The following is a 27,496-nucleotide window of genomic DNA, read 5'->3' as shown; positions in this document are numbered from 1 at the left end:
GCGACGGCGCCGCACTGGCGTCACCGCTCGCTCCGCCCCCGTGTTTGCGTCACGATGTGTCAGCTGCGCGCCAACGTCATCTTGGCGCGTCGGCTTTCCACTACTGCGGACCAGCCCATCATCTCCATGTGTCAGGCCGGGGAGGACTACGCGGTGTCGGCTCAGCGGGAGCCTCCGCCCGTGCCACGGCCGGGGTAAGAGCCCTCTGTACCAGGCCAGGGACTGTCCCCACGCCTTTAGGGTCGCAGCGACCCGGAATGGAGTCGGCAGCTAGAACTAAGCATAGGCCCTGGTGTATGAGCCAGGCTGGGAAGCGAGACTTTGGCTCCTCCAGGTTCGCTGCGGTGGGAGGATTTGCCATGGATGTTCTTATTTTCTCCACAGCCGGGAGCAGAAATGTGTGAAGTGCGCGGAAGGCCTGCCGGTGGTGGTGATACGAGCGGGAGACGCCTTCTGCAGGTGAGATCTCGGCAGCCCCCCTTTCCAGGCTTGCTTTTTCCTTGTAAGGGGACGGTTACGTTGTACGTGCTTGTCACGTTGGCCCGGACCACAAGTAGTGGTGGGAACCCTTGGTAACGACTCTTGTCATCTAAACTAGGCTCACGCCTCTATTTCCAACACTAGGGATTCCGTGATAGGAGAATTACCTCAGATTCGAGGCCAGCTTGGGCTGCAGAGAAATCCTGTCAAACAGAATCCCACAAATTTCCTTGATGGGCCTAGTGGTAGGAAGATCTCTGGGGAAGCTTGTGGAGTGCCCAGACTCGAGGGAAAAGGTGCGTTGAAAGACAGGCTTTTCGGGCACTTGGAATCCGTCCAGATCAGATCAGAACATCTTGGGAACTTGGGCAGGTACTCTGGGTGGAAATTGTTCCTTCTTTCACGGGATACCTATTTTTGTTTTTGCTTTTGTTTTGTATTTTTGAGACAGGTTTGTAACAGTTCTAGCTGTCCTGGAACTCACTCTTGTAGACCAGGCTGGCCTCAAACTCACAGAGATCCCCCTGCACCTGCCTCCTGAGAGCTGGGATTAAAGGCGTGCGCCACCACTGTCCGGCTATAGGATACCCGTTTTATTTGATGGCCACACAGACTTGGAAGGAGAACAAGAGATTATTCCCATGGGGGCCACAGCAGGAGGATTCACGTTTTATCTGTAACTTTAATGGGTCCCTCATGCCTCTTTTGAATTATAGCTTTTCATGTTTGACTGTTTTACCCAGAACTCTAGCTCCCCCCCCCCCCCGAGGGCAGGAACATGAATCTCCAGTGTTTTCCCTCTAATACCTGGTGGTGTTAGCAGTAGCTTTGTGTAGTGTATGTTTGTTGGGTGAGTGAGGATTTCATGTGTCTAAGTTCCTTTGGATCTCTGAGTCTGTTTTTTAAAGATTTTCTACAAAAGATTCTAGTGGAAGGGCAGAAACTGATTTCCAGAACTTATCTTGTCACCCACCATGTTTTGGGAGCCCAAATTTGAAAGAAAAGGTAGTGTTACCAGTAATTGTAACCTGGGCAAGGTAGGTACTGATGTAACTAACAACTTAGTAATATTTGGAAATGAGGGCTGCTTGGTCCAGCAGGGGTCTGAGTCTCAGAGAAGCAACCCTTCTGTTTGTTGGGGCATCATCAATAGATCAACACTTGTTATTGAGAGGCTTTGGTGACTTCCCCCTGTTCTAGTCCCAGTTCAGCTTTCCTTTAGCTGAGTCCTTCCAAGCACCCATGGAGCTTCCACAGCTCACATCTGATGGGATCTGGGTGGTGCACTGAGTCATAGCCAGGACAGCTCCTCCATCCAACTTCCCCAACAGGCTCTGGCAGAGTATCTGCCTCTAAGAGTGGATACTGCCAACAGGGACAGTATCACCCACAGGGTCTTAGGCTGGTGGGCAGGTGTGGAACAGCCTCTCTCTGTGTCTGTTACAGGGATTGTTTCAAGGCATTCTATGTTCACAAGTTCAGAGCCATGCTTGGGAAGAACCGACTCATCTTTCCTGGCGAGAAGGTACTCGTGGGGAGTGCTTGGCTGTCAGCCCCTGCTTCCTTCCTATATGTGCCTTTCTTCAGCTGGCCTGCTGTCTCTGGACCTTGAGGGTAGACTTGGTGTCTTGGGCTGTCTAAGAATGAAGCAGACTGGCTCATGTTGGAGATGCAGGTCCTTGCTGATCCCCTCTTCCCACTCCAGGTGCTATTGGCGTGGTCTGGGGGGCCTTCATCCAGCTCCATGGTCTGGCAAGTCCTTGAGGTACGTCCACACCATCCCTTGGCCTGAACTTCTGGATTGAATTAACCGGGGCCTCTTTCCTCAGCCTGCACTGCAAATTTTTGGTTGACACTAGACAGACGCCTCCCTCCCCAGCTGGGACACCCGTAGGATCTCACATGTACTCATCAGGGTCCCCAGGTACATTCCCATTTAGCTTTACTTGGAAGTATCCAAGTTTGGCCAATTGTGACTTGTGGGTAGAGAGAAGTATTTGCTGAAGACAGGGAGAAGTGGCCTAGGTGGAAGAGGGTGAGGCAGAGAGAGAATGGGGACTCGAGCTGAGAATGCCTGGCACTGCTGAGGGCATGCAGGGTTTCCTTGAGGGGCCTTGGCACAGAAGAGGGACCCACATGCTCCTTTCACCATAGAGCGGCAAAAGAGTCAAGGCTGTGGTTGATCGGAGTCAGCAGTCCGACCTAAGTGACAATGCTGCTCCATCGGGAACACCCTGTAGTTCTGGGGTTTTGTCACACTTGCTGCTCCCCTAAAGCTGTACATGTGGAGGAGCTCGCCATGAAGCCATTTGTCAGTGCCTGACCCCGCTCCCTTTGGAATCTTCTCTGCCCCTGCCTCCCATGGTTCTTAACCTACCAAACAGTCCTGAGGGTTCTGAGGTGCCCAGCAGGTGGTACAGTGCCCCCACTGCCCCATGGTCCAGCTGGTTGTCTCAGGCTGCATAGGTGTCAGAAACAGACTAGAGAGGGTGGGTTCTGAAGTTTCTGATACCGACAGGGCATGCCCTCATATGGGAGGGAAGACTTAACCACTTCCTTCTCCTGTGGGGAAGGGAGACCCAGACCCACTGATCCATCTATAGGAAGGAAGACAGACCCATACTTTCTCCTGTGGAAGGAAGACTTGACCCATACACACCCCTCTGAGGGGAGACCCAGGCAGTTTCGTCCACTGTCTGGAGAGTCTGAAGTCCAGAGAAATGCTTTTGGCCAGGCCTGAGTCCTGACACTTCTCTTCCAGGGTCTGAGTCAGGATTCTGCAAAACGACTTCGCTTTGTGCCAGGAGTCATCTATGTTGATGGTATGTTGGGCTGCTCCTCCATCCAGTCCCCAACAATGACTGGTGAACCTCAACAGCCCCTTTAGGGGACACACTGGGGACAGCGGTGCCTTCCCAGCTCTATTGAAGGGCCCAGGGATTGAAGAAGATGAGTTTAGAACTGGTCTTTGGGGATGAAAGACTAGGCAGTTTCTTTAGCTGTGAGGGAAGCCAGTCCTACCCTTACAGAAATTTTCTCTGACTGGATGGTGGTGGTGCACGCCTTTAATCCCAGCACTCTGGAGGCAGAGACAGACAGATCTCTGTGAGTTCTAGGCCAGCCTGGTCTACAGAGTGAGTTCCAGGACAGATTCCAAAAGCTACAGAGAAACCCTATCTCAAAATACAAGCAAACAAAATGCCTGAAGAGTAGACATGGTATGACTTCTGTGTGTGGCACTGACCACTTCGGTCTGTTCCACTTCCTCTGTGAATCTGATATACTTCCTGCCTGGGTTTTACAGAGGGAGCAGCCTGTGGCCAGAGCCTACAGGACAGGGTGAAGACCTTGGCTGAGGTGAAGCTGATCCTGCAGAACACTGGCTTCCCGTGGCATGTAGTTGCCTTAGAGGAGGTAGGTGGGTCTGCCCACGTGGTGACCTGTGGTAACCTTGGAGGGGATACCCATCAGGGCCACATTCTTGCTTATTGGAGCCATCCTGTGGGCCTCTTGCCCTGGGCCTTGGCTTTCCCACTGTTTCAGAGGGCTGGTATGGCCTCGGCCTCAATATCCATTCTTACATCCTGGAAGGTGTTCAGCTTGCCACCATCCGTGCTGTGCTGTGCTTCCCAAGAGCCCGCAGGGACAGAGGAGGCCTACAAAACGGCTGTGGACAGCTTCCTGCAGCAGCAGCATGTGCTAGGGTCTGAGGGCTGTGCCAGCCCAGCTCAGGGGGAGGATCAGTCACACCCAACCCATAGCCAGGAGCCCCTAGGCATGGCTGGGTTCCCCACAGCTGCTCAGACTGAGGCCTTGTCTAGGTTGTTCAGTTCCATAAAGACACTGACAGCCAAAGAGGAGCTTCTGCAGACCCTGAGGTGAGTGCAGCACCCCTCGCCCTGCCTGGCTTGTAGGACTCCAGCTCCAGCTTCTATGATTCACCCATCACAGGTCCCATCTGATTGTGCATGTAGCCCGAACCCATGGCTACTGCAAGGTGATGACTGGGGAGAGCTGTACCCGCTTGGCCATCAAGCTTATGACCAACCTGGCCTTGGGGAGAGGAGCCTTCCTTGCCTGGGATACGGTATGTGGGGCCTAGAGGTCATGGTGTCCCTTGCCTCTTTGTCCTCCTTCCTTTGAAAGCACTTCTGTGTTATCCTGGGGTCTTTCAAGTGGAGAGGCCTGAGACCCAACCATAGCTGGCAGTGGCAATAATAGGAGGTACGCTAGGATTTGAGCCATAGTGTCTGCTCCCCAGGGCTTCTCAGATGAGCGGCATGGGGATGTGGTGTTGGTGAGGCCTATGCGGGACCACACCCTGAAGGAAGTGGCCTTCTACAACCGCCTGTTTGGTGTTCCCTCGGTCTTCACACCAGCCATCGATACCAAGGTGGGCCTGTGGAGAAGTGCGTGGGCTGGTTGGGGGCAGCCCCACCATACAGGGTCAGAAATCCCTGGTGCACTGTCAGATCTTGAGTCCTTGCCAGACAGCTTCAGCCCTTCCTGCCCTAGGACTGGCCTTGTCCCAGCTGGTTCTCTGTGACTCTAGCACTGCCTCTGAAAAGGCCAGTAGCAGTGTCCATGTATCTAGGGGCCCTCCAAGCATGCCCTGTACCTTGGAGGAGCAGGCTGGTACCTCTAAGGAGGTGGCTTGGAGGGAGAGGGTAGTTGGTCCCTGAGGTGAAGAGGTGGCAAGAGGACCTGTATCCACACTGTGTAAATCCTATGCTGATCTTTGTCCCCTCGGGCTGGCCATGTGAAGCCCATGGTACTTGCTTTAGGTGGCCCTCGGCCCTTCTAAAACCCCTATCTGATTGTCCCTAGGCTCCAGAAAAGGCTAGCATCCACCGTCTGATGGAAGCCTTTATCCTGAGGTTGCAGACTCTGTTCCCCTCTACAGTCAGTACTGTGTACAGGTGTGTGTGCCACTGGGGGTGCTGTTGAGCCTGCTGCCCACACTTGAAGGGCGCAGAACCCTGGCTGGGGACATACTTGTTACCTGTCCCTGTTTGCCTGTGCACCTGCCGACAGGACAAGTGAGAAGCTGGTCAAGGCTCCCCGGGAGGGCTGTGCCTCTGGCCCCGCTAGCCCCAGCTGCCTCCTCTGCATGTGTGCACTGGACATTGACACTGCTGGTGCGTGCAGGGCCTTCTTTGAGTGCCGGGGGAGGGGGGTAATTTGGCTGCCCCAGGGTTCCCTCAAACACTCTCTGTTGCAGACAGTGCCACGGCTTTTGGGGCTCAGTCCTCCTCACATCTCTCCCAGATGCTGCCTGCTGAGGCTGGGATACCTACCACCCCCTGCTGTGGTGCAGGGGAGGGTCAGGCCCAGAGCTGCCACAGGGGAGTTGGCAGGAGGTAAGACCCTGCCTGTGTCCTGCCCTATGGACAGGGGGGAGGGGGCAGAAAGATTGTGGCCTTAAACAGAGTTCAGAATGAGACCAGGCACACAAGTTCAGTTCTGCTTCTACAGGGGGGATACACAGGCCTGTGTCATAGAACAGCTGTGTTATGGCTGCCGGGTAAACATGAAGGACCTGGTGAGTGCCTGTCCGTATGTCCCTATGAGCTGTCCCTGTGGTCCCCATGGTTCCTCACACTGCCATCTCTTGTAGCCCTCCCTGGACCCATTGCCACCCTATGTCCTGGCCGAGGCTCAGCTCCGCAGTCAGAGGTAATGCCTGTTCTTTGGGGAGACCTCTGGGGAGACGCCCAGGGCTGGTTCTAACTGCAGTCTCCCTTAGGGCCTGGGTCTCTAAGGAAATTCAGGAGTATCTGATTACAGATGATGAGGAAGAGGAGGAAGAAAGCAGAGCCATCAAGCAGGAAGGCGAGAACACTGGGATTGGTCTATAACTGTCCATTTGTATAAATAAAAATGTTTTTACTTAGAAAACTCTACAGTACTGTGGGGAGAGCCAGGCCCCCAGACCCAGTGTGGCTAGCCCTGAGCTACACTGGGCCCCCAGCCCAGCAGGTGGGTGGGGACGCAACAGGTAAGGGACCCAGTGTCCCTTTGACAGCAGCATCATCAGGGCTTACGTGGGCCAGGAGGATGTGTCACAGCTCGCGGCCTCAGGCAGCTACACTCCTCTCCAAGGAGCGCTGTCAGCCCTGGTGGCCATGCTGCCCTGGGGCAGCTCCTTCATTCCCGGTGCCCAGGAGCTGGGCTCCTACTCCTTCTCACGTGTCCACTTGATCATGGTTTCTGGTGAGCGGTATAGGAAGATGAGCTTGGCATACAGCTCCTCCTCCAGCTCCAGCTCACGGGTCTCCCGCACCAAGAAGATATCCTGGCATAGCTTGAGAATGCGGTCCACGTAGGGCAGCTCCTCGAACATGATGGAGTGTGAGATGTCACTGAAGAAGCCCCGCATAAACTTGCCAATGACCAGCACAATGGACACGTATAGCCCCACGATCCTGTCGGGAGAGGCACGTGAGCCACCACCACTCAGAACTGCCCTGGGGGCTCCAGGAGGTTCCTCTGCAGTACTCACCCATAGCCAGCCAGGAAGCCGAGGCTAGGAGGGCTGACCTTGTCACTGAAGATGACCATGGGCAGCAGGTTGCAGTCAGCCTGGCAGTCCTGCAGCTCGATCACCCACCACTCGAGGAAGTCAGAGGCCTTTGTGTCTCCTTGAGCCCCAGAAGCCCCTGTGCCCACTTGTTCCCTCCGCAGCTGGATACGCACACCAAGATAGTCATCTTCCTCATCTGAGTTGAGCAGGGTAGTTAGAGCTGGGGTTCACCCATCCCTGGCCTAGGCTGAATCCCAGCACCCTGATTCCACACTCACCTGGCTGCAGCTGCTTCACTGGGTTGGCTTCGGGTCCATTGGGAGCACGAATGTACTTAGGGAAGAGGTGGGGAATGACGCTGTGGGAGGAGTCAGCAAGTCAGGGGCATCTTTAAGCCCTCCTACCCACCTGCCCACAATGGTTTGCACTCACACTGACTGGTCAAGCCTGCCCTCGAGCAGTTCGGCCAGCTGCCTCCGTGCTGTGCTGTTGGGGGCCAGCTCCAAGGTGTGCTTCTCGTTGGTATACTCCACCTTGCCACCCTTGGCCAGGTCCCTGCAGGGAGGGCAGTGTTGGGCAGTGTTAGGCAGTGTGGGGCATCCTCCACAGCCCTGTAAGCACAGGACCCACCTTTGGAAATTCCATGTGAAGCGCAGAGTGATGTCAGCAGTGCCATTGTACAGCTCCTGCTTCATCTGCGCCCGGCTTGGGGGGCTGATGCGCCACAGTGCCCCAGAGCTGCCCTCAATCTGTGCAGTGACGATGTCCTCAGGACTGTACTGGCTGATGAACTGCATGGCTAGCTGTGTGGAGCATACCTCGGTTAGGGGGCAGCAGGCCACCTTTTCCCTGCCAGCCCACCTTGTACCAAGTGGATACAGTGCAGATCACTTACTGGGTAGGGGTCAAACTGCTGGGACAGCTCCTCGTAGTCCTGGGGCGTGAAAGGCACTATAGATGGCTGCTGGGCACTCATGGTGAACAGTGGCTGGGGATGAGATGCATGATCAGTATGGAGCCATCTGTAGTCCACAAGGAGTGGGTGTAGCCTCGCTAGTAGAGAAGGGATGGGCTGGAGGCCGGCTACTCACCTCGTAGCCACCCAACTTGAGGGTAACAGTGACATCAATGGGCTGATTGACAACACCCACCACAGAGCGTATCAGGGACATGAAGAGCAGTGGGAACCAGATGATGGCAATGATGAAGAGGATGATGAGGCCACCCATACCATACTTGACAATTTTCTTCTTCTTCTGTCCCTTGGGCTGTGGGTATTTCTGGAAGGGAGATACTGGTCACCCTCCCAGGCTCTTGGCCGCAGGCTGTAAGCCTCAACCTGGTGTCACTGAATAAGCCTGAGGTCCAGGAATAGCCCTGAATAGGATCAGGTGCTTTAGTGAAGGGGAGCCTACTTTCTGCACAGTGGCAAGCAAGGACGTTGGAGCAGAGAGCTTGATGTGGGTTTACATTTCCCAGAAGACAGACATCTCTGCAATCTTATGGCTGGGGACCTTTGGGGAACACCAGAGTGAACACAAAAGGGAAAAGTGTTTTTTAAATTAACCTGGGTTTCAAAAGTGAAAATGAGGGTGGACTGCTCTTGTAGAAGCCCAGAGTTCAGTTTCCAGAACTCATGTTGGGTGGCTCACAACTGCCTGCAGCTCCAGCTCCAGGGGAATCTGGTGCCCTCCACGGGCACCTGCACTGGTGCGCATACCCACACACATACACAGAAGCGTGGGGGTGCAGAGCAGCCATGTGGTGGGATGGAGTAGCCAGCGCCTACAAAGAATGCTTACAAATCTAACAGATGACCTGAGCACATTTAGGGTGTGATCTGAATAGATGATTCTCTAAGGATAATCGGCCAGCAGCACACGAACTGTCAAACTCTGGAACTTCAGTTTGCTGGTGAGAGAGATGTCGCCACTTGAGAAACAGTTCCAAGTGACTGAACAGTGACCTCATAAGTGCCATGTGTAGGTTGACACAGTGAAAACAGCAGCCGTCCACCGTGGAAAGGTAAACAGACACTGGGGTTTCACACTCTGGAGTCTATTACATGGGTCTAAGGAGTGGATCCTGAGCCACTACAAGGAAGAACCTCAAGAACGCTGCTGAGGGGAGAAAGCCAACAGGCAAACCCATGGACAGGAAGGAGACTACAGACCACCAGGGTTGGAGAGGGGAGATGGGGAGCAACTAAGAAAGGGGACAAGGTTTCTTTGTGGGGCGGGGCTATGCTGCAGTAGTGAGGACGTGCACTTGGTGACTATACTAATCCACGAAACACAGCCTTGGTAACACACTGCTGATATCTGCCTGCTCCACCACTCAAACCCAAGGGCCCAGTCCACTGTCCCTTGCTGACCGCTAGACCCACTGCAGCTGTCCATGAGCTCTAGGTAGGGCTGCCAGTGCTCTCAACCACTGAGCTATCTCTCCAGCTCTCCATGAGCTCTAGGAAACCTCTTTCTCTGGACTGCTGTGCATGTTGTAACCCCCCAAGAGATGCCCATCCATCCTCTGCCCCGGCACCTTCTCTGTCTCTCGGCTGCACTTGACGATGAAGATGTTGGCGTAGATGTCTTCCACACACATCCAGTTGGACAGGGACAGTGTAGTGTCGGTCCACACCCAGTCCATGACTGCCCGCAGCTCCACCAGGAACGGCACTAGTCGGAACCTGCCAAGGCCAAGGTTCCATCAGCAGGGACAACCTACCATGGCTTCTACCTGCTCTTCATGATCCCTAGGCAGACCACACTCACCCCTGGAAAAGGAAGAGGTTTACATGATTGTACTTCTTAGTAAGGAAGTTGCCTAGGATACGGGTGGGGTAGCCGCAGCGGATCTGGTAGGCAGACAGGGCAAAGTAAATGCACTTCACAAAGTACCACAGCTGGGCCACCGCATTCTGGTTGAACATTCTGAATGGAACAGGACAGGGTGTCAGGGAAGGTGAACCTGACAGAAACAGTTCTGGAGGCCAACCCAAGCTGGGCCACACCCAGAACATACAGAGCCTCGGTAGACTGAGGCTCCTGGGGGCAGTGCCTCGCATCACCTACCTCTCAGTGACAGCTGGTAAGATGAAGAACATCCAGAGGTGAATGGCCACCACCAGGACCACCTGAAAGGCCAGCTTGCCCAGCACAGTCTTGCGCAGGTAGAGGGCACGGTCAATGACCATGGTGCTGAACTGGACCAGCAGCATGAACAGGAAGGCCTCAGGCACCTGGTCATCTGACAGCGAGGACGCAATGTCCGTGGCGGCAGAGTGCTTCTGCAGTAGAGGGCACAGATTAGGGAGATAGAGCTGTACTGTACCCCAGAGTTCTGAGCCCATGGCGCTCCAAAGGCCTAGAAGCCGGCTTTCCACTCTGGGGTCCCATGCCCACTTACCCCAAAAGCCCAGAAACCAAAGATAATGATGATGAAGTCGACAATGTCGGCCAGGAACATGAGAACATAGACGTCAGTGGCTGCTCGGTACTTGGTGTGCAGAATGTCACGGAAGAAGCGCCGCAGGGGTTGGTAGATGCTCTGAACTCTGTGGATGGACAGCCTCAGATCGGTATCCAGCTAGGGACCACCTTCCTGCCCCAATGCCCACCAACCCCAGCCAGGTCACTCACAGTGCCAGGCAGAAGCTCTTCAACCAGCGCCCAGCTGCCTTCATTCTTTCCTGGACCTTCACTCTCCCTCGAGTATGCCGTGGGCTCTTTCTTCCTGCAGCTTCTTTCCCCTCTTCCTCCTCCTCAGCCTCTGTGAGTGTGTATGTCCAGGGGAATGCCAGTGAACCCACCTGAACCCACCAGGGACTGTGTCCACGCCAACAAGCTGACGTCACCCACTTTACAGACAGCACAGGAACCTCCCCACAGTCACCAGTGAGGGAGCAACTTCTGCTGTGTTCTTTTTTGGGGTAGGCTTGAGACTTCAGCCCAGGCCTATAGACATCTCGTCCTGGGTATAGGGACAACTCCAAGGACAGATACAGGGAGAGTGCTGAGCAGTTGTGTCCATCCTAATGGGTTGTCCCTGTGCTGGGCTGACCATCTCCAACTGAGGGGTCATCTGTGTCTCCTCCCCTCCCAGGAATCTAGCAGGGGTCTAGTCTGGGCTCTCACCCATAGCTGCTGTTCCTTTGGATCCCGGGGTCTTTTTCTTCCTCCTGAAGCGTATGTTGATGTGCCTCATCTGCTGGGGCTTGAGGTCCTCTAAGGGCTCTTGGATCCCATCCTTGGACCTGACGCTCCCTTTCCCTTGGATGTGGTCCCTTGGGGTACCAGCCAACACCAGCTCCTCTGGATGCTCAGCGCCTGCGTCAGGCTGTGATTCCAGCATAGCTTCTGACTCTTCCTCAGCCTCCTGGTCCTTCTCACTATTCCTGCAGCGGTCCTTGGAGAAACTATCATCCTCGTGGTCCCAGAGGCCATAGCACTATGGAGAATATGGACGAGCAATCAGGAGGCCAACCCAGGCCATACTTATATCAGACTCATGCTGGGTCACTCAAGTATTCGGCCTCACCACTGGGCTCAAGAATTCCTGGCGTTTCCAAGGAGCCCCCGCCACCCCTGCACTGGCCTGTGGGCTCACCAGTAGCTGAGAGCGGTGGAAGAAAAGGGCCATGAGCTGCACCAGGTCATACTTGATATAGCTGTCAGTTTTCTCAAGACCCAGGATGCGTGGAGGGAAGTAGGGCTTGTTCTCATAGCGCCGCAGCACCACGTAGCTATTCCAGGGGAAGAAGCCAAACTGGAACAGGTACTTGGTGACCACCATGACCTGCAGGACAGAGCACTTAGCATGGGCCAAGTGGCCCAGACCCAACCCTACAAGCGGTCACCCACCTCAGTGAAGACAATGGCTGTCATCCAGAAGCGCTTGCTGGGTCTTGGGATGGTCAGCATGGCCCACAGGAAGATGAGCACGGGCAGCACCAGGGAGGCAGCTGAGGCTGTCACCATGTGGTTGAGGATGATGATGAAGTAGCAAAGCAGCTCTGAATGTGCTGCCACACACTGGTACATGGCTCTCAGCAGCCTCAGCGTCCGGCCCTGCTGTGCTTCAAACTGCTCAGCCTCCTCCAGTTCGGGGATGTGTAGGCGCCTGCCACAAGACCACAGGAGTATGGGGACAAGAGCCAGAAGAACCCCTAGGATGCAGAGCCCAGCTTGCAGTCATGGCAACAGTCTGACCCAGGCCTAGCCAGTTCCTGCCTCCTTCACCTAGCTCCTCCCGCTGGGCTTCCTGCTCAGAACTCCCTTGAAAACCTGCCCCACCTGTCCAGGAGCAGCTCACTGGCTGTGCGCATCCGTGAGCGAGCATTGGCTAGAAGCTCCTGGGAGCCATGCAGAGAGGTCCCAGCCTGGAGGTCCCCAGCATCGGTGATAATCTCCTCACTGCCACTGCGGGTGTTGTAGCCTGTGCTCAGGGGGCTGCTGGTGTCATCTGTCATGCTACTCAAAGGCTCTTCGGCTCCCAGCCCACTGTGGAAGGAAAGGGCACAGAGAGGGCCAGTTCTTAGGCTCTGGGGAAGGAGAGAAATGGTGCCTGGAGAAATACAAGGAGTAGCTGAGACTGATGACCTGTCAGCAGCTCAGGGATCAGTCCCTGCTTTGGGCCAGAGGACAAGCAGAAATGGGAACCCTGGCTCATCCCAGGACCCTCGGGTCCTGCACCAACCTTGAGGCTGTGCTGGGTCCATCACGCGTCTCCATGGGACCTGCTGACAGTGTGGTCTCGGCTTCACTCACATAAAGCTGGTCTAGCACCCCTCGGCGAACCTCTCCACTCTGCGGAGAGCATGGAAAAGCTCTCAGGCCACTGGGATGGGCCCAGCTCTGCTCACAGGTGCTTAGCAGGGAGTAGCTATGGGTGTGGCCTTGATGAGGTAGAGGAGGGGCTTGGCTCAAGGAGCACTTACCCGCAGAAGTTCCTGGGTGAGCAGATAGCGCTCTGCACGCAGCACATCACTCATGGTGCGGTGGTGCTTTGTGAATGTGCACAGCCAGCGTGTTAGCCCATCTACTGTGGCCTGGCCCAGCACCCACAGGAACTGCATGGTGCTCAACACACGCTGCATCATGTGACTGCGGCCTACAAAGAGAGCAGGATGGGGCTGGAGGGTTGGCTGGTCGCAAGAGCCTTCAGCCCCCTGCCCTCTTCCCAGCAAGGCCACACACCTGCCATCTCCTCCTCTGGGGCCTCTGCTGGCTCCACCTCCGGGCTCAAGTCACCTCCTGGGCACAGGGATAATCAGCATCAGGTAGCCCTGCCCTGCAGCTCCCCCACTGGAGTCCCCCAAGTACAACTCACCAGAAGTCAGCTGTCCTGCCTGCTCCTGCCGTGCCTGTTCCCGACGCTGCCTCAGCACCGTCTGGGCATTGGTGACCCATGCCTGGTATGCCATCTGCCAGCCAGATTTCCTGGTTAGAACTCTGGCATCTCGAGCTGAGAGATCCATTCAGCCTAGTATCACGGTCCCCTCCCAAGGAAGAGGATGTAGGGACGACCATATCGGACCAGATCTTAGCTCCTGCTCTCTATCCAGCTTTACCTCCTCAAACCTCTCTGGAAACGGACTGGAGAGACTGTGATAATCGGAAGGCAGACATGCAGCTGCCCAGCATGACCTACGCCTCAGAACCAAGGCCTCTCCTAGACACCACTATCCATCAAACACATGTAGGCTTTCTCTCAGAACCAGGGCCTCTCCTAGACACCACTATCCATCAAACACATGTAGGCTTTCTCTCGGATCAGGTGGTTCTCCTAGAGCCCAGAAGGTAAGGAGGAGGGTGTCAGAGCCAGGACTTTGATGAAAGGTGGCAGAGGGGCTACTTATGACTCTCTTATCTACAGCCTGTTTCCCCAGCTACCTGCACAGGTCTGATGGGCTAGGCGGACTTCTGTGATATGTAGGAGCTGGACTCCAAGGCCCTTGGATATCTGTCCTTCCACACTGCCCCATCCAGGAACTCCATAGACAGAGCAGGAAGGCACGGCTCCAACTCACCTGGAAGGCATTCTGAGTTGCAGGCCTGGGGTCCTCAGGTAGGGCCTCCTCTTCCTCCTCGCTATCCGACTCAAACAGGAAGTAGTCCCCAGAGTGGATGACTGCAGTCAGCAGGGACAGGAAAGAATATGTGTATGTGAGAGCTAGTCTCCCTGGCAAAGCCGATTCCTCCCCAGCCAGACCCGGAAAATCCTAGAGTTCCTATCTTAAGTTTTGACTTGGGTGGTAGCAGACCCGTTGTTAAGGGTGATGTTCCCCTCAGCATCTTCCACCCACATGGCCTTGCTTGAGTGCCCCCTTCCCACTAGAACCATCCCATCCAGGGTTCAGAAGGATAGGGAAGGTGGTCCATGCACAGAACACAGGTCAGAGAGTCTGACGTGACCAGACAGGACAAGGAAAAGCTAGTAGGCATGGGGTCAATAGCACAAGTGCAGAGGGGTGAAGGCCGGATACCTGTGGCGTGGTCCAGCCAGGGGCGCCACCACTGTCTCCGTGGCGGGGAGGAGCCCCCTGGGCTGTCAGGCCCTGTGGAGGGGCAAGGCAAGCGTGAACAAGCAAGGGAGGCTGGAAGGGCAGCCTATCTTGGGCACGAGGGCACATGGCAAAGGCAGAAACAGACACAGAACTCCTGCAGTGACAAGGTTCCATGTAGTGCCACGTCTCAGAGCCCTGAAGGGATGGAGAGGGGACACAAGTGCAGGTGGACAGACCCAGGTGGCCATATGGCCTGCTGGGACAGACGGGAACACATGGCACAGGACTGGGTCCTGAAGCATACCACTTACACGTACACAGGACAGGACAAGGGTGTGGGGCAGCATGAGCATGCCTGGATGCAGTGTGTGTGTGTGTGGGGGGGGTTCCTCTGAGCTGCTGGGTTTCGTCCATGCTTGCTGTGGGAGCTCCTTCAGCCAATAGCCTCTAAGATACCAGCCTCCCAAGTAGGGCGTGGTCTCCACAGCACATACTTACCTGGCCTCTGGCTGGGATCTTGGGAGTCTGCGGACTGGAGTTGACCACGGCTTGCCTGGCTCTGCCTGTACTTCTCCTGTTTGGCACGGATGCGCTTCATCCTGTGAGCAGGAAGGAGCTCTGAGTGCCAGGCTGGCCAGAAGGATCAAAGGGTCCCTAGCCCAGATGACACCTACTGTCTTTTCAGCTGGGCCAGCGACTTCTCCTCAGTCTGGCGGTGGAAGTTGATGCTCTTAAGGTTGGCTGCGTTGTAGAGGGCAAAACCCCTGCAGGGAAGAGCGAGACCTCAGCACTTCCCTCTAGATGCACGGGTTTTCTCTACCTCTGGGACTGGCCGAACTCAAGCCCCTGCCCCTAGGGAGCCCGGCTGGTCCTCCTACTCTTACTGAGGTATATACTGGGAGACACCTGCAGCCACGTGAGAAAAAATATCTTTTGCCACCTGTTTTCCTGGGGCAGTACACCAACACAGGAAGGGACATTGGGTGGCAGCTCTGAGGTAGGTAAATGAAGCTGCTGGCCCTAATTTCAGCTCCAGGGGCAGAGAACTCTGTTGGGAGCATGATACCATGTCACAGCCCTCCAGTGGAAGACACTCAGGACAACTTGGGTCATATGTTGGTCTAAACCACTGCAGGGCCACATTGTCTTCTCAGCCATGGGCAGTAAGGGCAGTTCTGATGATACCAAGGTGCTAGGGGTCCTTTGCTTTCCCTTTTGGTGACAGAACAGAGAGATGTTGTCTGAGGGGAAACCTGTGCTGAGGATGAGGGACGCTACCCCACCCCAGGGCAAAGAAGCTAGGCAGACCTGGAGGCCTGCAGGGCAGTGGCCTTCAGGTCAGCACTGACGTGCAGGAAGTAGTAGCTGAGAAAGATGCGCCGTTGCAGTAGCAGGAAGAAGAAACAGACGCTGTCCCAGATGATACCCGCTTCCTCCACAGGCAGCAGGCAGTCCCGGTCTCTGCTCATCATCTCTTTGGCTGTGAAGCGGAGGCCAGCAAGGCTAGGGGTTAGCACCAGAAGCAGTGGAGAGGCTTGTGCCTGCCCCTCAGCCACATTTCTTGCCCACTCACGATTGTAGTAGCCTTTTACTGTGCACACAAGGCTGAAGAGCTGGATGACCCAGCAGAAGTTGCTCTGCATTTGCTCCACGAAGACACAGGACAGGAGCTGGGGCCAGGAGAGGGGCAGGTTAATCCAGGGCTCCTGGGGAGGCCTGGGGCAGGGTTGGGTGGGCAGTCTACTCACCGAGAGCATATTCTTGGAGATGATGACCGTGACGTTATAGAGGATGAGGCAGTCCCACAGCACGAGCTGGGCCCGTGTGTCCTTCTGTAGCAGGGCAGTACCGAAGAGCAGCAGGTAGAAGCAGGCCAGCAGGTACCCCAGCCCAAAGATGCTGATGCGGGTGGCCCCTGTGATAAACACCACCACAAGCACCAGCCAGAACAGGTAGCGGAAGACGGCTACCTTCAGCATATCCAGATAGGACCTGGCAAGTGGGGATATCACTGAGGTTGCTGGGTCAGGCCAGCTATCCCCTCTTAGCAGGGGCTTCCAAGGGGGCAGAATGGGACCTACCTGCAATGGATGAAGTTGGGTACAGGGTTGGGCTCCCCTCGCAGAGGCTCCAGGTGGTCAGTGTTGATGCCAGCCATGCGCTGCCACTCCTCTGTACGCTCAGCCGAGAATACCTGCCACTGCTGAGAGGCGCAGAGCAGCAGGAGGAAGTCACCTGCAGGACAGGAGAGCTGCTAATGCGGCTTGCAGGTGAGTAAGGATGGGCTGAGGGGCCGCTCCCATTTCACAGCCGAGAAAGCGTCTACATGTAAGAGCTGGAAACAGGACACGCCAGTCTCTGTGTGTGCTGCACACGTGCACATGCGTCAGGGAGCATGGGCTGCTGTACATTTCCCTGCAATCTGTGGGGCCATCAGTGTGCACACCTATGACCACGCTGTGTTCACCCATACACTTGTTTGGCATGTTTTATTTGTATGAGCCCCATCTGGATGAGGCTGTGGGGTGGCATGGCTCTCCTACAGAAGGAAGCACCACTCGACTGTCAGCACCTAGACAGCTTGTCCCCTTGCTGGTTCCAGTCACAGGTCCCTGTGTATCCAACAAGCACCCTGCCTATGGAGTCTTTAGACTTTCCTGTGGGGTGGGCAGGTATCCTGGAGTGAGTGGTGGGGTTGCACTTACTGATAAGGTTGGTGGAGTTGGGGGCTCTGAAGAAGTCAGGCAGGTACAGCCACTTAATGAGAGCAGAATTCATGGGGATAGCCTGGCTCCAGCGCCACGGGTAGTCTGTGGGTGGGGGACACATCAGAAAAGGCACAGGCTGTCCTCACCCCCTCTGCTACCAGGAGTCTCAGAGGCCAGTGACTGTGTCACACATTCCGGTGTGGTTAACTAGTTAACTAGTTGTTCTAAACACCACTCAGTCTTCAGAACACTGACCCACGGATACAGAGAGTCTAACAGGATGTGAATTTCTAAACAGATACTACACTAGGTATGGGGGGAGTGAGTTGGAGGTGGCAGAGGTCACTAATGGTCAGAGGGCAGGACCATGGTGAGCCTCGCCTAAGACAAGCCAGGTACATTCCCAAGGAGATGCCAGTGTTTGGAATGAATTATGTTCAAGTAATTTAATAGCATGAAACATGTAAAATAATGACCCAAAGCTGGAAATAATCCAGAAATCCTTCAACAACTATGGCACACCTTGGATACTGTTGCTGAGGCATCAACACCTGGAAGAATTCTGCCTAAGCGAATATGAACACCTGAGAGGCCCTGTCATCACCTGCTAACAGAAAGCAAACACCTGAGGAATTTTGATTGTGCCCACTAAGAGAGAAGTCAATTGCAACAGAGCACACTATACCATTTCTACCATGTGACATTCTTGGACTGGACAGAAGGTAGACTGGTGCCCGAGGAAGGGCAGAGCTAACTTCGAAGGGATGCATGAAGGGCATGTAGGGTGGTTGGCATTCTTGTCAAGAACCAGGGCCCAAGCTGGACAGTAGGAGTGCACACCTTTGATTTCAGCACTTGGGAGGCAGAGGCAGGCAGATCTCTGAGTTCAAGGCCAGCCTGGTCTACAAGAGTTAGTTCCAGGACTGCCAGGGCTACACAGAGACATTGTCTCAAAGAGCCAAAATAAATAAACCAACCAGGGCCCTGTCAAATCTGAAGGATGGAATGACATAGTACAACTCATACTATGTCAAGAGAGTGTTCTAGGCATTGGAGGAAGACAGGGACAAACTGAAGATCATTGAGTGAAGACCTCAGAAGGTGCTGGAAAGAAAGGAACCAGTTAGAGTCACAGAAAACCACGCTTCAAGAGAAGAAGGAGGGGGGCTGGAGAGATGGCTCAGTGGTTAAGAGCATTGCCTGCTCTTCCAAAGGTCCTGAGTTCAATTCCCAGCAACCACATGGTGGCTCACAACAACCTGTAAAGAGGTCTGGCGCCCTCTTCTGGCAGACAATATTCAGACAGAATATTGTATATAATAAATAAATAAATATTAAAAAAAAAAGAAGGAGGTACCACTAGCCATGTGGACCATAGATAGTGGCACCCTAGGGTTATAGTCATGATAGGTCTGTCCTAAAGCTCTGTCTGAATAGCACCGGGGTTCTGTGGCCAGGGGCACAAGATGAAACGGAATCTCAGGAGTAGGAAATGCCAATGTCCCTGGGAAGACCAGGCCATGAGAGGGCTGGGAATACCTATAGCCAAAGCTAGAAGGTTTGAGAGACAAAGCACACAGCAATGGTTCCAGAGTAGAGAAAGGAAAAAAAAAAAACAGTTATCTTAGCACAGGAACATACATTTGAATAAACAAACAGAAGGGGCAATAGCTCTCTTTTAAAAGATGCTGAATGGGAAATGAGATTTGCACAATCTTAAAGCATCTCCCTGTGATAGTAATTCACTATGAGGAAAAAATACAAATGTTCATGGGAAAACCTGGCAGATGCCACTGTAGCTGAGTCAAGAAGATTAAGGCCACCAGCAGGAAGACATGGTATCCCCATGGACACTCTCAAAACTTGTCTGAAATGTCTGAAACTGTTCCAGGTACATAACCAAGCTATGGGAGGCATCCTAGGCAATCTCACAGGGAGGGGGATTGTCCTCCAGGACAGAGGACAAGGAATCCCAAGGAATCACCCCTGCTGCAGAGAAGGATGCCTACTGGGTTCCCACAACCTGGGGCAGGAGGACAGTCTGGGGACCTGAAACGCTTTCCACTCTGTTGAAAATAAAGACGAGGGACTGGGGTGCAGTTCAATGTCTGAGCACTTGCCTAACACGTGTTAAGTCATGGGCTCCACCTCTACTCCGAGGATGCTAAAAGAAACTTTAAACAGGCAATTGAAAAATGCAAGCTCTCCCCTGCAAAGAAGCTAGTGGAAGACTGAAGACACAGGAGGACAGAAAGACCATCTCTGGAGCAGTGGGCAGAGTCACACTGTGGTAATCGTGTCTGTAGCATCCAGATGTGGGCAGGCAAATGTGAACAGGTCAAATGGGCAAGCTTGGTTATAGTCATGGGTCACACCACCTCCATGGAACCATCACGAAGCCCATGCCAATAAAGTTACCCATGCCTAGCTAAGCACATCCAACCCTTGGGGCATGTGGCAAAGCTACCAGCCTGGCTTTCCAGAAATGTCATAGGGATGGGAAAAGCTGGATGAAAGAGCCAGAGAATACAGTGTTGTGGAATATTACTTTAACTATGTAAAGATGTGATACATTTGTTTAACTAGGCCAAGATGTGATACATTTGTTTACGCTACATTTGTTTAATGAGGTAAAGATGTGATACATTTGTTTACACTGCATTCCTTTAATGAGGTAAAGATGTGATACATTTGTTTCACCTTGCCTGCCTAAGGTACCCCACTGGTCTGATAAAAAGCTGAATTGCCAATAGCTGGGCAGTAGAAGGCTAGGCGGGGCTGGCAGGCAGAGAGAATAAGTAGGAAGAAGAATCTAGGGTTGAGAGAACAAAGGAGAAAGGGGGAGACACCAGGGGCCACCCAGCCAGCCAGTCACAGGAGGAAAGTAGGACGCACAGAAGGAAAGAAAAGTAAAAAGTCCGGAGGCAAAACACAGATAAAGGGAAACAGGTTAAGTTACAAGAGCTAGTGGGACAAGCATACTATGAGGCCAAGCATTCATAGCTAATAAGAAGTCTCCATGTCATGATTTGAGAGCTGGTTGGTGGCCCAAAAGGAAGCCAAAGGCCAAACTGAACACAACTACAAGAAAGAACTGGTAGCCTATAAATCACATTCCCAGAGAACTTAGACAACAATGAGGACACTAAGAGAGGCATACATAGATCTAATATACATGGGAAGTAGAAAAAGACAAGATCTCCTGAGTAAATTGGGAGCATGGGGACCTTGGGGTAGGGTTGAAGGGGGCGGGGGAGGAAGGGAGGAGAACAGAGAAAAATGTAGAGCTCAATAAAAATCAATAAAGAAAAAAACTGGTGCCATTTTAATGCAGACTACACACCTGACAATGGCACTGTTGCAATAGGCTGTCACAAGAGGCCACAGCCCTGCAGGCATAGGTTGCCCTGCCCTCAGAAAGCCAACCTCAAGCCATGTCACAACTATGGATGTGGCCCAGAGCGAATGTGCAGGTCACAGAGAATATAATTGGTGCCCTTGACAGGAATCTAGGTGTGGCCAGGAAGAGGGTGGACAGGAAGCAGCCCATGACTCTCCATGCAACCACATGCCCCCAACTCGTGGCTTACCGATGCACAGTGCGGGTGGCATGCCGAGGCACAGCAGGTATTGATACAGCAGGAACAATGTAAGGAATAGACAGTAATTGGGCCAGAGGCGGGCGATGGCTTCTCGGCGCCGGCGTGTAAGGATGGCTACCAGCCAGCAGCCATGTAAGATCACCATGAAGTTCATGCGCTGTCCGATCACATTCACGGCCATCAGGAAGCAGATCTGGAGGGAATACAAGGGATGGACATGATAGGAAGGACTCTTTAACCTGCTCCGGGTCCACAGACTCAGAGGACCCCTGCCTTGAGGTCACTGAGTGGCTCGTCTTTACTGGACGGCCAGTCACCTAAACCACTATCCTAGGTGGGCAGCAGAGGCTTAGACATATCTCCACCATACTGGAAGGAGCAGGCCAAGGCTCAGGGATGAGGGGCTCCATGGCTGGGGAAGATTCAGCTTCAGACACTGGCCAGCCTTGGCCGACTCTTGCCAGGGCACCTCCCTGGCCTTCCTGAGCATTGTGGCCAGCCTCTCAGCTAGCCTCAGGGTAGGCTCTGCTTCGAGCTCTTAGACATCATTACAGATGCTCAACAGAGCCTCCTGCCATTGGTCCTACCGAAAGGAGTGATGTGTGGATACCCGGCCTCACCTCCAGCCCGAATTTGTAGAAGAAGAAGTTGATGAAATATTTGAAGCAGCTAAGTAGGTCCTGGTCCAACCTCTGGCGGGTGCCATCTGCACACACGGCCTGGGCAGGCAGAGGGGCCCGCTGGTGCTGCCGGCGGTAGTGCTCTTGGCGCCGGTACACCACAGCCTCAAACACCAGCAGCAGAAGGATCTGTAGGTGATTCTGTGTAGGTGGGGCCAGGAGTCAGTGGGGACCATCAGGGACCATCAGGGGACCATCTGCCCTGGCTGCCAGTCCTCACTCACCTGGATATAGCCCAGGTTGGGGAAGCCCTTCCGCACCCCAAACCAATTGGCAGGGTCGATAGGGCCACGGTACAGCAAAGACTGGTTGATCTCCATGGGCTGCAAATTGGTACTGTTGGAAAAAGGCTGCAGAGAGGGGTGAGCATAAGCCCTAGGTCCCAGGTCAGGATGGAGTAGGGACTGTGGTGCTATCTTTTTTTGTTTGTTTGTTTGGTTGGTTTTTTTTCATATATTGGAAATAGATTCTTTTCTCATACAATACATCCTGACCACACTATCTTTAAATTTCTGCGAAGAATGCAGGAGGGACCACTGAGTGTCATTACTAAGTCAGTAGTCTGCTTCACATAGCAGGTATGTTCAGTTTTTGTAACACCCATTCATTCATGACTTTGCAGATATCTATCCTGTGTCTAGAACACTTCCCTAGGCGCAGGAAATCTGAATAGGCAGGATGGTTTCTTTTTTTTTTTTTTTTTTTTTTTGGTTTTTCGAGACAGGGTTTCTCTGTGGTTTTGGAGCCTGTCCTGGAACTAGCTCTTGTAGACCAGGTTGGTCTCAAACTCACAGAGATCCGCCTGCCTCTGCCTCCCAAGTGCTGGAATTAAAGGCGTGCGCCACCACCGCCCGGCTAGGATGGTTTCTTATAGGCAGGACAAGTGCATCGACAAAAGTTCTGGTGAGTTTCCCAAAGGACCTTGAATATTTCTAGCAAAGTGGGCTCATTTCCTCGTAACATACTCTTAACTTTCACTGCTTTTTTATTTGCTTGTGCCATAGTATTCTTTTTTCCCCCCTGTGGTGCTATCTTAAACCTATCCCACGGCTGAAGCTCCAGGATGGGTACAGAGGTTCATTGGACTGTCAGTCTTGGGGCCACCTTGATGGGGAAGGGGACAGGCCAAGGTCATGGGTGTAAACAGAGTGCAAATAGAAAGGACAGAACCAGGTGAATATCTAGGCACAGCTGTCCTGAGGTTTCTCCTGTCTGGTTACAGGAGTCACTGGCCCAGTGTGCAATCACTCCAGCCGGGACAACTCATCCTGGGGAAGCCCCCCGGACCCTGGGGAAGCCCCCTGCCCACACCTCTGTGCAGTTGCTGGAGTACTCGTGTGGGTTGACAATCTTGAGCTGATAGAGCATCTTACACACGATGATGATACAGGTCCACACGGTGGAGAGGCAGGAGGCCATGGGCCGGAAGCGTGGGTACGGCAGAGCAAAGGCCCACAGCACCACCAGCAGCAGGTTCATCACAGACACCTGCGGGGAACAGGCGGCAGTGGGCAAACCAGGCAGCACCTTGACTGGATTCCAGGATGACTGCCACGACCCGTCGGGTTTGGCTCTAGGGCAGCCAGCAAAGTCAGACCAGGAGTGACCGGCCCTGCTTCAGACAAGGAAACCGAGCCCGGGATGCTACACTTACTTCTTTTTTTTTTTTTTTTTTTTTGGTTTTTCGAGACAGGGTTTCTCTGTGGTTTTGGAGCCTGTCCTGGAACTAGCTCTTGTAGACCAGGCTGGTCTCGAACTCACAGAGATCCGCCTGCCTCTGCCTCCCAAGTGCTGGGATTAAAGGCGTGCGCCACCACCGCCCGGCTTACACTTACTTCTTTCAGGGCCACCCAGACAGTGTAGAAGGCGACCAGCTTGAAGATGTGCAGTTCTAGCAGGCGTCGCACAAACACCTGGATGCGAGTGAGGACATCGGAGAAACTTGCAGCTAGGTCCAGCAGCCGGTCAGCCACCAGGCCCCACTTGCTGGCTACACCTGTGGAAGTGGGGCTCAGTGAGGAGGGGTGGGGCTTAGGAAGGAGATACAAACTCAGTGGGCTTTGGTAAGAGGGCAGACTGTAAAAGGGGGGGGCTCAGTGCTGGTGGAGAGAGTGGGGTTCAGTAAGGAGAGGCTCAGTAATGGGTAGGGCTTGGTGGGGAGGATGAGGGTTAGCAGGGATGGGGTGGGATGGAGCTCAGTATGGAAGGGATAGAAGTGAGGAGGAACTTGGGCTCAAGGAGAAAGGGGCAGGGCCAGAAAGGAGGGTTGGGACTCCTGGGGCTTATGTGTGCCTTCCTCAAATCCATATCCAGGAGGTGACAGGACTGAACACAGGCCCACTTCTTGGCACCTGTGTGCCTGGTGGGGCTGTGTTCTGCCCACCCTTTCCAGACTCACCTTCTGGGACCTGCGTGGCCTGGTGGGGCCCATCCATGCCCAGCCCATCATCCCTGAAGACCTCCTCCTCCTCCTGCTGCTGCTGTAGCAGAGGGGCCTCGCTCACTGCGTCCTGCCTGGGAGAGACCAAGAGCCACTTCCTACCTGTGTTCCTGTCTCTTCTTTCCCTGGGGAAGCCCCCATCCCCGCACAGCCTCCCCATTGTCATCTGTGGACTCTAGCCCGAGTGTACAGGACCAGCTCCTGTCCAGGCTGAGAACGGCCATCTCACCCCGTGACACAGACTAAGAAAACACTGTGTCCCCACGGCCCTGGGAGGCAGTGAACCTGTGAGCCCATCGAGGGCGGCGGGTGCCTGGTGGGGGCACGTGCTCTAGGTCAGTGAGCTGCATAAAGGGCCGGTGGAAGTAATGCAGCTGCAGGATGCAGGCCAGCAGGAAGAAGCCAGGGATGAGGATGCTGGAGAAGAGCTCCGACACGCTGAACTGCTCCAGGCCCAGGTCTCCCAACCTGGCAGAAGAAACCCGTCAGTACCCCACTCTGCCCTGCCCCAGCGCCCACTGTGAGCAGGACAGAGCCGAGGCGTGGGGTAGGGACGAGGGAAGGTGCCGCTGCGGCCCCCGACTCACTGCTCATCCGTAAAGCCCGTGAGGTTGCGCCAGTAGGTGGGGAAGTCTTGGAACTGGAAGGTGTACACTGCAATGAGCACCAGCATGGTATAGGCCACCACCAGCCACCAGAAGACCCGGAGCAGCTTCCTCCATAGGCTGTAGTAGACCTGCAAGTGGTGACCGGTGAGCGGGGCAAGCGAGGAACAGAGCCCGCTCACTAGCCCTCCCTGCCCATCGCTGTGGGCACCTGGAATAAGGTGAGGCACAACAGGAAGAGGAACATGTAGACGATTTTGTAGACCACCAGGCGGCCAGCAAAGCTGACCACAATGAACATGCCGGCGCACACATAGATCCAGTACTTGGCATAGATGCCTGTGACCAGCTCCCCCAGGCTCCGCAGCAGCGTCTGAGTCTGTGTGGGCTCTGCGGAACAGGACAGAAGGCAGAGTGATGGCCTTGGCAGAGGGAGGACAGGGGGGTGGCGGCTGTTCCAGCCCCACATGCTACTTACCTGTGTCCGCCACCGTGACCTCCAGCAGTGCAGCAGGCGCCTTTGCCTTCTTTAGCAGCTTCTCCTTCACAAACTGGCGCAGCAGGAGCCAGAATGTGAGCAGGTAGAGCAGCTGTGGGGAGCAGGGGTGTCACCGAGGGCCCAGTCTATGACGCGGGGTCATGGAAAGCCCCCGACTCCTCCCGTGACCACAAATGCAATCTCACTCACATGTGTAGGCTTACATGGCCACAGATCCACAGATGTACATAAAAGCCTCACAGACACAGGTTCACAACCTTACATACATTGGCCAAACTCACATGTTTGCACTCCTATTATTATTTTTTTTTAAATATTTATTTATTATGTATACAATATTCTGTGTGTATTCCTGCAGGCCAGAAGAGGGCACCAGACCCTATTACAGATGGTTGTGAGCCACCATGTGGTTGCTGGGAATTGAACTCAGGACCTTTGGAAGAGCAGGCAATGCTCTTAACCGCTGAGCCATCTCTCCAGCCCCTGCACTCCTATTATTAAAGATGCATATAGACACTCATACTAGTACACACATAGGCGCACAGTCTTACGAGCTATATTGCAATCCATCAGCCCACACACCATGGGCAGGCATCAAGACACTGTTATACACCTGCCTCATGCAGGAACCCCTGGGTGACTCAAGAGCCAAACTGAGTAGACACAAGCCATGGACACCCAAGGTCACCCCCAGCATCAAGGACATGGAGATAGCACCTGCAACAGCACAATGCCACTTACTCAGCAAACATGCTTTGAACACATATACCACATATATGTGTTTGGTTTTTTTTTCAAGACACAGTTTCTCTGTGTAGCTCTGGCTGTCCTGGAACTCACTCTGTACACCAGGCTGGCCTTAGACTCACTGAGATCCACCTGCCTTTGTCTCCTGAGTGCTGGGATTAAAGGCGTGAGCCACCATCACCCAGCACAACTTCTTTATTCTAGGGTGGGCCCAGAGTAACTCAATGATGAACTAGACATACTCTCCTACAGTGTCCACTCAACTGATCACGTGACAAATTAACACTTACTTTCCTTCTGGGTTCCCAGGCAGAAATCCCACCACTGCCCAGATGTGGCAGATGACACTCACCATGGCACCAAGGTCCAAGCAGGGGTAGCGTGTGTGCTCCAACCCCAGCTGGTGCAGGCTGACAGGACCCAGAGTAGTGGGCAGCTCGGGAAGTTCCATGGCCCACACATAGCGCAGGCAGCAGAGTGTCAGCCCATAGAGCAGGATGCAGGGCGAGCACAGCATGGCCAGCTGGTGGCGGCTCCGCACGGTCCAGATGAGGCAGGCCCAGAGCAACAGCACGAAGGTCAGCCAGCTGTGGTACGTGATGCTCCACACCTGGACGGCCAGGGCCAGTGAGCAGAGACTGCATGGGACACTTGGCCGGCTCTTCAGTCCCCAACAGTAAGGCCCCCATGAGGTACCCATACACAACATTGTGTATATATGCACGGCACACATATGTGGGATGTGGGTGACTTCATGGGCGATTCCAGGACTGTTTCTGGTGACTAGATTGTGGGTCTCAGTCTCTGAAATGAACGACATCCCACCTCCCTGCCTTCTCTAAGGAAACTGCCGTGGCCCCAGGGTTGGCTCCTTACCATCATGGCAATCAGGGCACACACATAACTCTGGTCCATGATGAGGTGGCCCAGGCCATGTAGTGGTGACTTCTCTTTCCACTCAGCTATCCTGGGGCGTGCTGGGGGTGGGACTGAGATTAGCTACCACATAGGAACCCTTTGGACTCCCTTCCCCATATTCACTGTGGCCCTAAAGCATGGAGCAGGCCACCTGCATGAGCAAGGCGTACAGGTGGGATGAGGTCAGGCTCACCAGGCAGTCATAGTGGATGCTGGCCAAAAATAGAAGAATCTGACCCTTCTGGCCATGTGACCCTGGCCAGACCCTACTGGCCTCACTTTTTAAGATTCTGATGCAGGAGACAGCCCTTTCAGATCTGTAACTCACATGCACCAGACAAATTGCAAAAGTGGGCTGGGCGGTGGTGGTGCACGCCTTTAATCCTAGCACTTGGGAAGCAGAGGCAGGCAGATCTCTGTGAGTTCGAGGCCAGCCTGGTCTACAAGACCTAGTTCCAGGACAGGCTCCAAAGCTACAGAGAAACCCAATTTTGAAAAGCAAAACAAAACACCAGACAAGATGCAAAAGTGAAGGTCAGGAAATGTAGCTCAGTATACAGCATAACGCCTGGCACACAGGTCCCGCAGCCAATTTCCGGTATCAGAAAATAATTTCAACACCAGAGTTCAAAGCAGAGGTCTGCAAGATGGCTCAGCAGGTTAAGGCCTGCCACCAAGCCTGAGGACCTGAGCTCAAGACCCATAGTACGAGGAGAGACCAAACTCCTGAAAGTTGTCCTCTGACTTCCCTATACATACAATAGCTTGACACCCTACACACAACAAA

The 27,496-nt window shown here is 54.1% G+C and overlaps 2 protein-coding genes across 7 annotated transcripts in view; one reads left to right on the top strand and one right to left on the bottom strand.

Moving 5' to 3' along the window:
- The first annotated feature begins 69 nt into the window (after positions 1-69).
- On the top strand, positions 70-6,372 carry Ctu2 (cytosolic thiouridylase subunit 2). Of its 4 annotated transcripts, none has more exons than XM_057753805.1 (15): positions 70-194; positions 385-459; positions 1,927-2,005; positions 2,186-2,245; positions 3,242-3,302; positions 3,785-3,894; positions 4,072-4,358; positions 4,432-4,567; positions 4,742-4,873; positions 5,308-5,399; positions 5,515-5,618; positions 5,702-5,840; positions 5,956-6,022; positions 6,098-6,156; positions 6,227-6,371. In XM_057753805.1, exons 1-15 carry the CDS (start codon positions 127-129, stop codon positions 6,336-6,338), a joined length of 1,581 nt encoding a protein of 526 aa, XP_057609788.1. In that variant the 5' UTR covers positions 70-126; the 3' UTR covers positions 6,339-6,371. The 4 variants fall into 4 exon arrangements, with proteins under 4 accessions (XP_057609788.1, XP_057609786.1, XP_057609787.1 ...); XM_057753806.1 differs by adding an exon at positions 625-776 and having other exon boundaries at positions 137-194; positions 3,785-4,358; XM_057753803.1 differs by having other exon boundaries at positions 3,785-4,358; positions 6,227-6,372.
- The window catches only part of Piezo1 (piezo type mechanosensitive ion channel component 1), a 66,771-nt gene continuing 45,608 nt past the window's right edge, over positions 6,334-27,496 (bottom strand). For 2 of the 3 annotated variants that reach the window (XM_057753800.1, XM_057753801.1), the window contains exons 11-51: positions 26,668-26,768; positions 26,144-26,401; positions 25,024-25,135; positions 24,757-24,935; positions 24,528-24,676; positions 24,226-24,408; positions 23,899-24,014; positions 23,336-23,496; positions 22,812-22,988; positions 21,725-21,850; positions 21,441-21,641; positions 20,809-21,013; positions 17,216-17,320; positions 16,592-16,745; positions 16,259-16,502; positions 16,084-16,180; positions 15,819-15,990; positions 15,185-15,274; positions 15,009-15,109; positions 14,490-14,561; positions 14,034-14,134; positions 13,334-13,427; positions 13,201-13,257; positions 12,942-13,114; positions 12,701-12,810; positions 12,298-12,504; positions 11,866-12,124; positions 11,612-11,800; positions 11,140-11,452; positions 10,645-10,774; positions 10,412-10,559; positions 10,078-10,292; positions 9,778-9,936; positions 9,545-9,692; positions 8,095-8,283; positions 7,899-7,991; positions 7,634-7,806; positions 7,436-7,558; positions 7,282-7,361; positions 6,983-7,199; positions 6,334-6,905 (exon numbers count right to left, since the gene is read on the bottom strand). In XM_057753800.1, the coding sequence (XP_057609783.1) occupies positions 6,656-6,905; positions 6,983-7,199; positions 7,282-7,361; positions 7,436-7,558; positions 7,634-7,806; positions 7,899-7,991; positions 8,095-8,283; positions 9,545-9,692; positions 9,778-9,936; positions 10,078-10,292; positions 10,412-10,559; positions 10,645-10,774; positions 11,140-11,452; positions 11,612-11,800; positions 11,866-12,124; positions 12,298-12,504; positions 12,701-12,810; positions 12,942-13,114; positions 13,201-13,257; positions 13,334-13,427; positions 14,034-14,134; positions 14,490-14,561; positions 15,009-15,109; positions 15,185-15,274; positions 15,819-15,990; positions 16,084-16,180; positions 16,259-16,502; positions 16,592-16,745; positions 17,216-17,320; positions 20,809-21,013; positions 21,441-21,641; positions 21,725-21,850; positions 22,812-22,988; positions 23,336-23,496; positions 23,899-24,014; positions 24,226-24,408; positions 24,528-24,676; positions 24,757-24,935; positions 25,024-25,135; positions 26,144-26,401; positions 26,668-26,768 (6,431 nt within the window). In that variant the 3' untranslated portion in view covers positions 6,334-6,655. The remainder of the gene's footprint in view (positions 6,906-6,982; positions 7,200-7,281; positions 7,362-7,435; positions 7,559-7,633; positions 7,807-7,898; positions 7,992-8,094; positions 8,284-9,544; positions 9,693-9,777; positions 9,937-10,077; positions 10,293-10,411; positions 10,560-10,644; positions 10,775-11,139; positions 11,453-11,611; positions 11,801-11,865; positions 12,125-12,297; positions 12,505-12,700; positions 12,811-12,941; positions 13,115-13,200; positions 13,258-13,333; positions 13,428-14,033; positions 14,135-14,489; positions 14,562-15,008; positions 15,110-15,184; positions 15,275-15,818; positions 15,991-16,083; positions 16,181-16,258; positions 16,503-16,591; positions 16,746-17,215; positions 17,321-20,808; positions 21,014-21,440; positions 21,642-21,724; positions 21,851-22,811; positions 22,989-23,335; positions 23,497-23,898; positions 24,015-24,225; positions 24,409-24,527; positions 24,677-24,756; positions 24,936-25,023; positions 25,136-26,143; positions 26,402-26,667; positions 26,769-27,496) is intronic. The other variant, XM_057753802.1, reaches the window with a different exon arrangement.

The sequence above is a fragment of the Chionomys nivalis genome, chromosome 21, assembly GCF_950005125.1.
Source record: "Chionomys nivalis chromosome 21, mChiNiv1.1, whole genome shotgun sequence".
Lineage (NCBI taxonomy): Eukaryota > Metazoa > Chordata > Mammalia > Rodentia > Cricetidae > Chionomys > Chionomys nivalis.
Note: the sequence above shows the minus strand (reverse complement) of the source record. Positions and strands in the feature narration are given on the sequence as shown.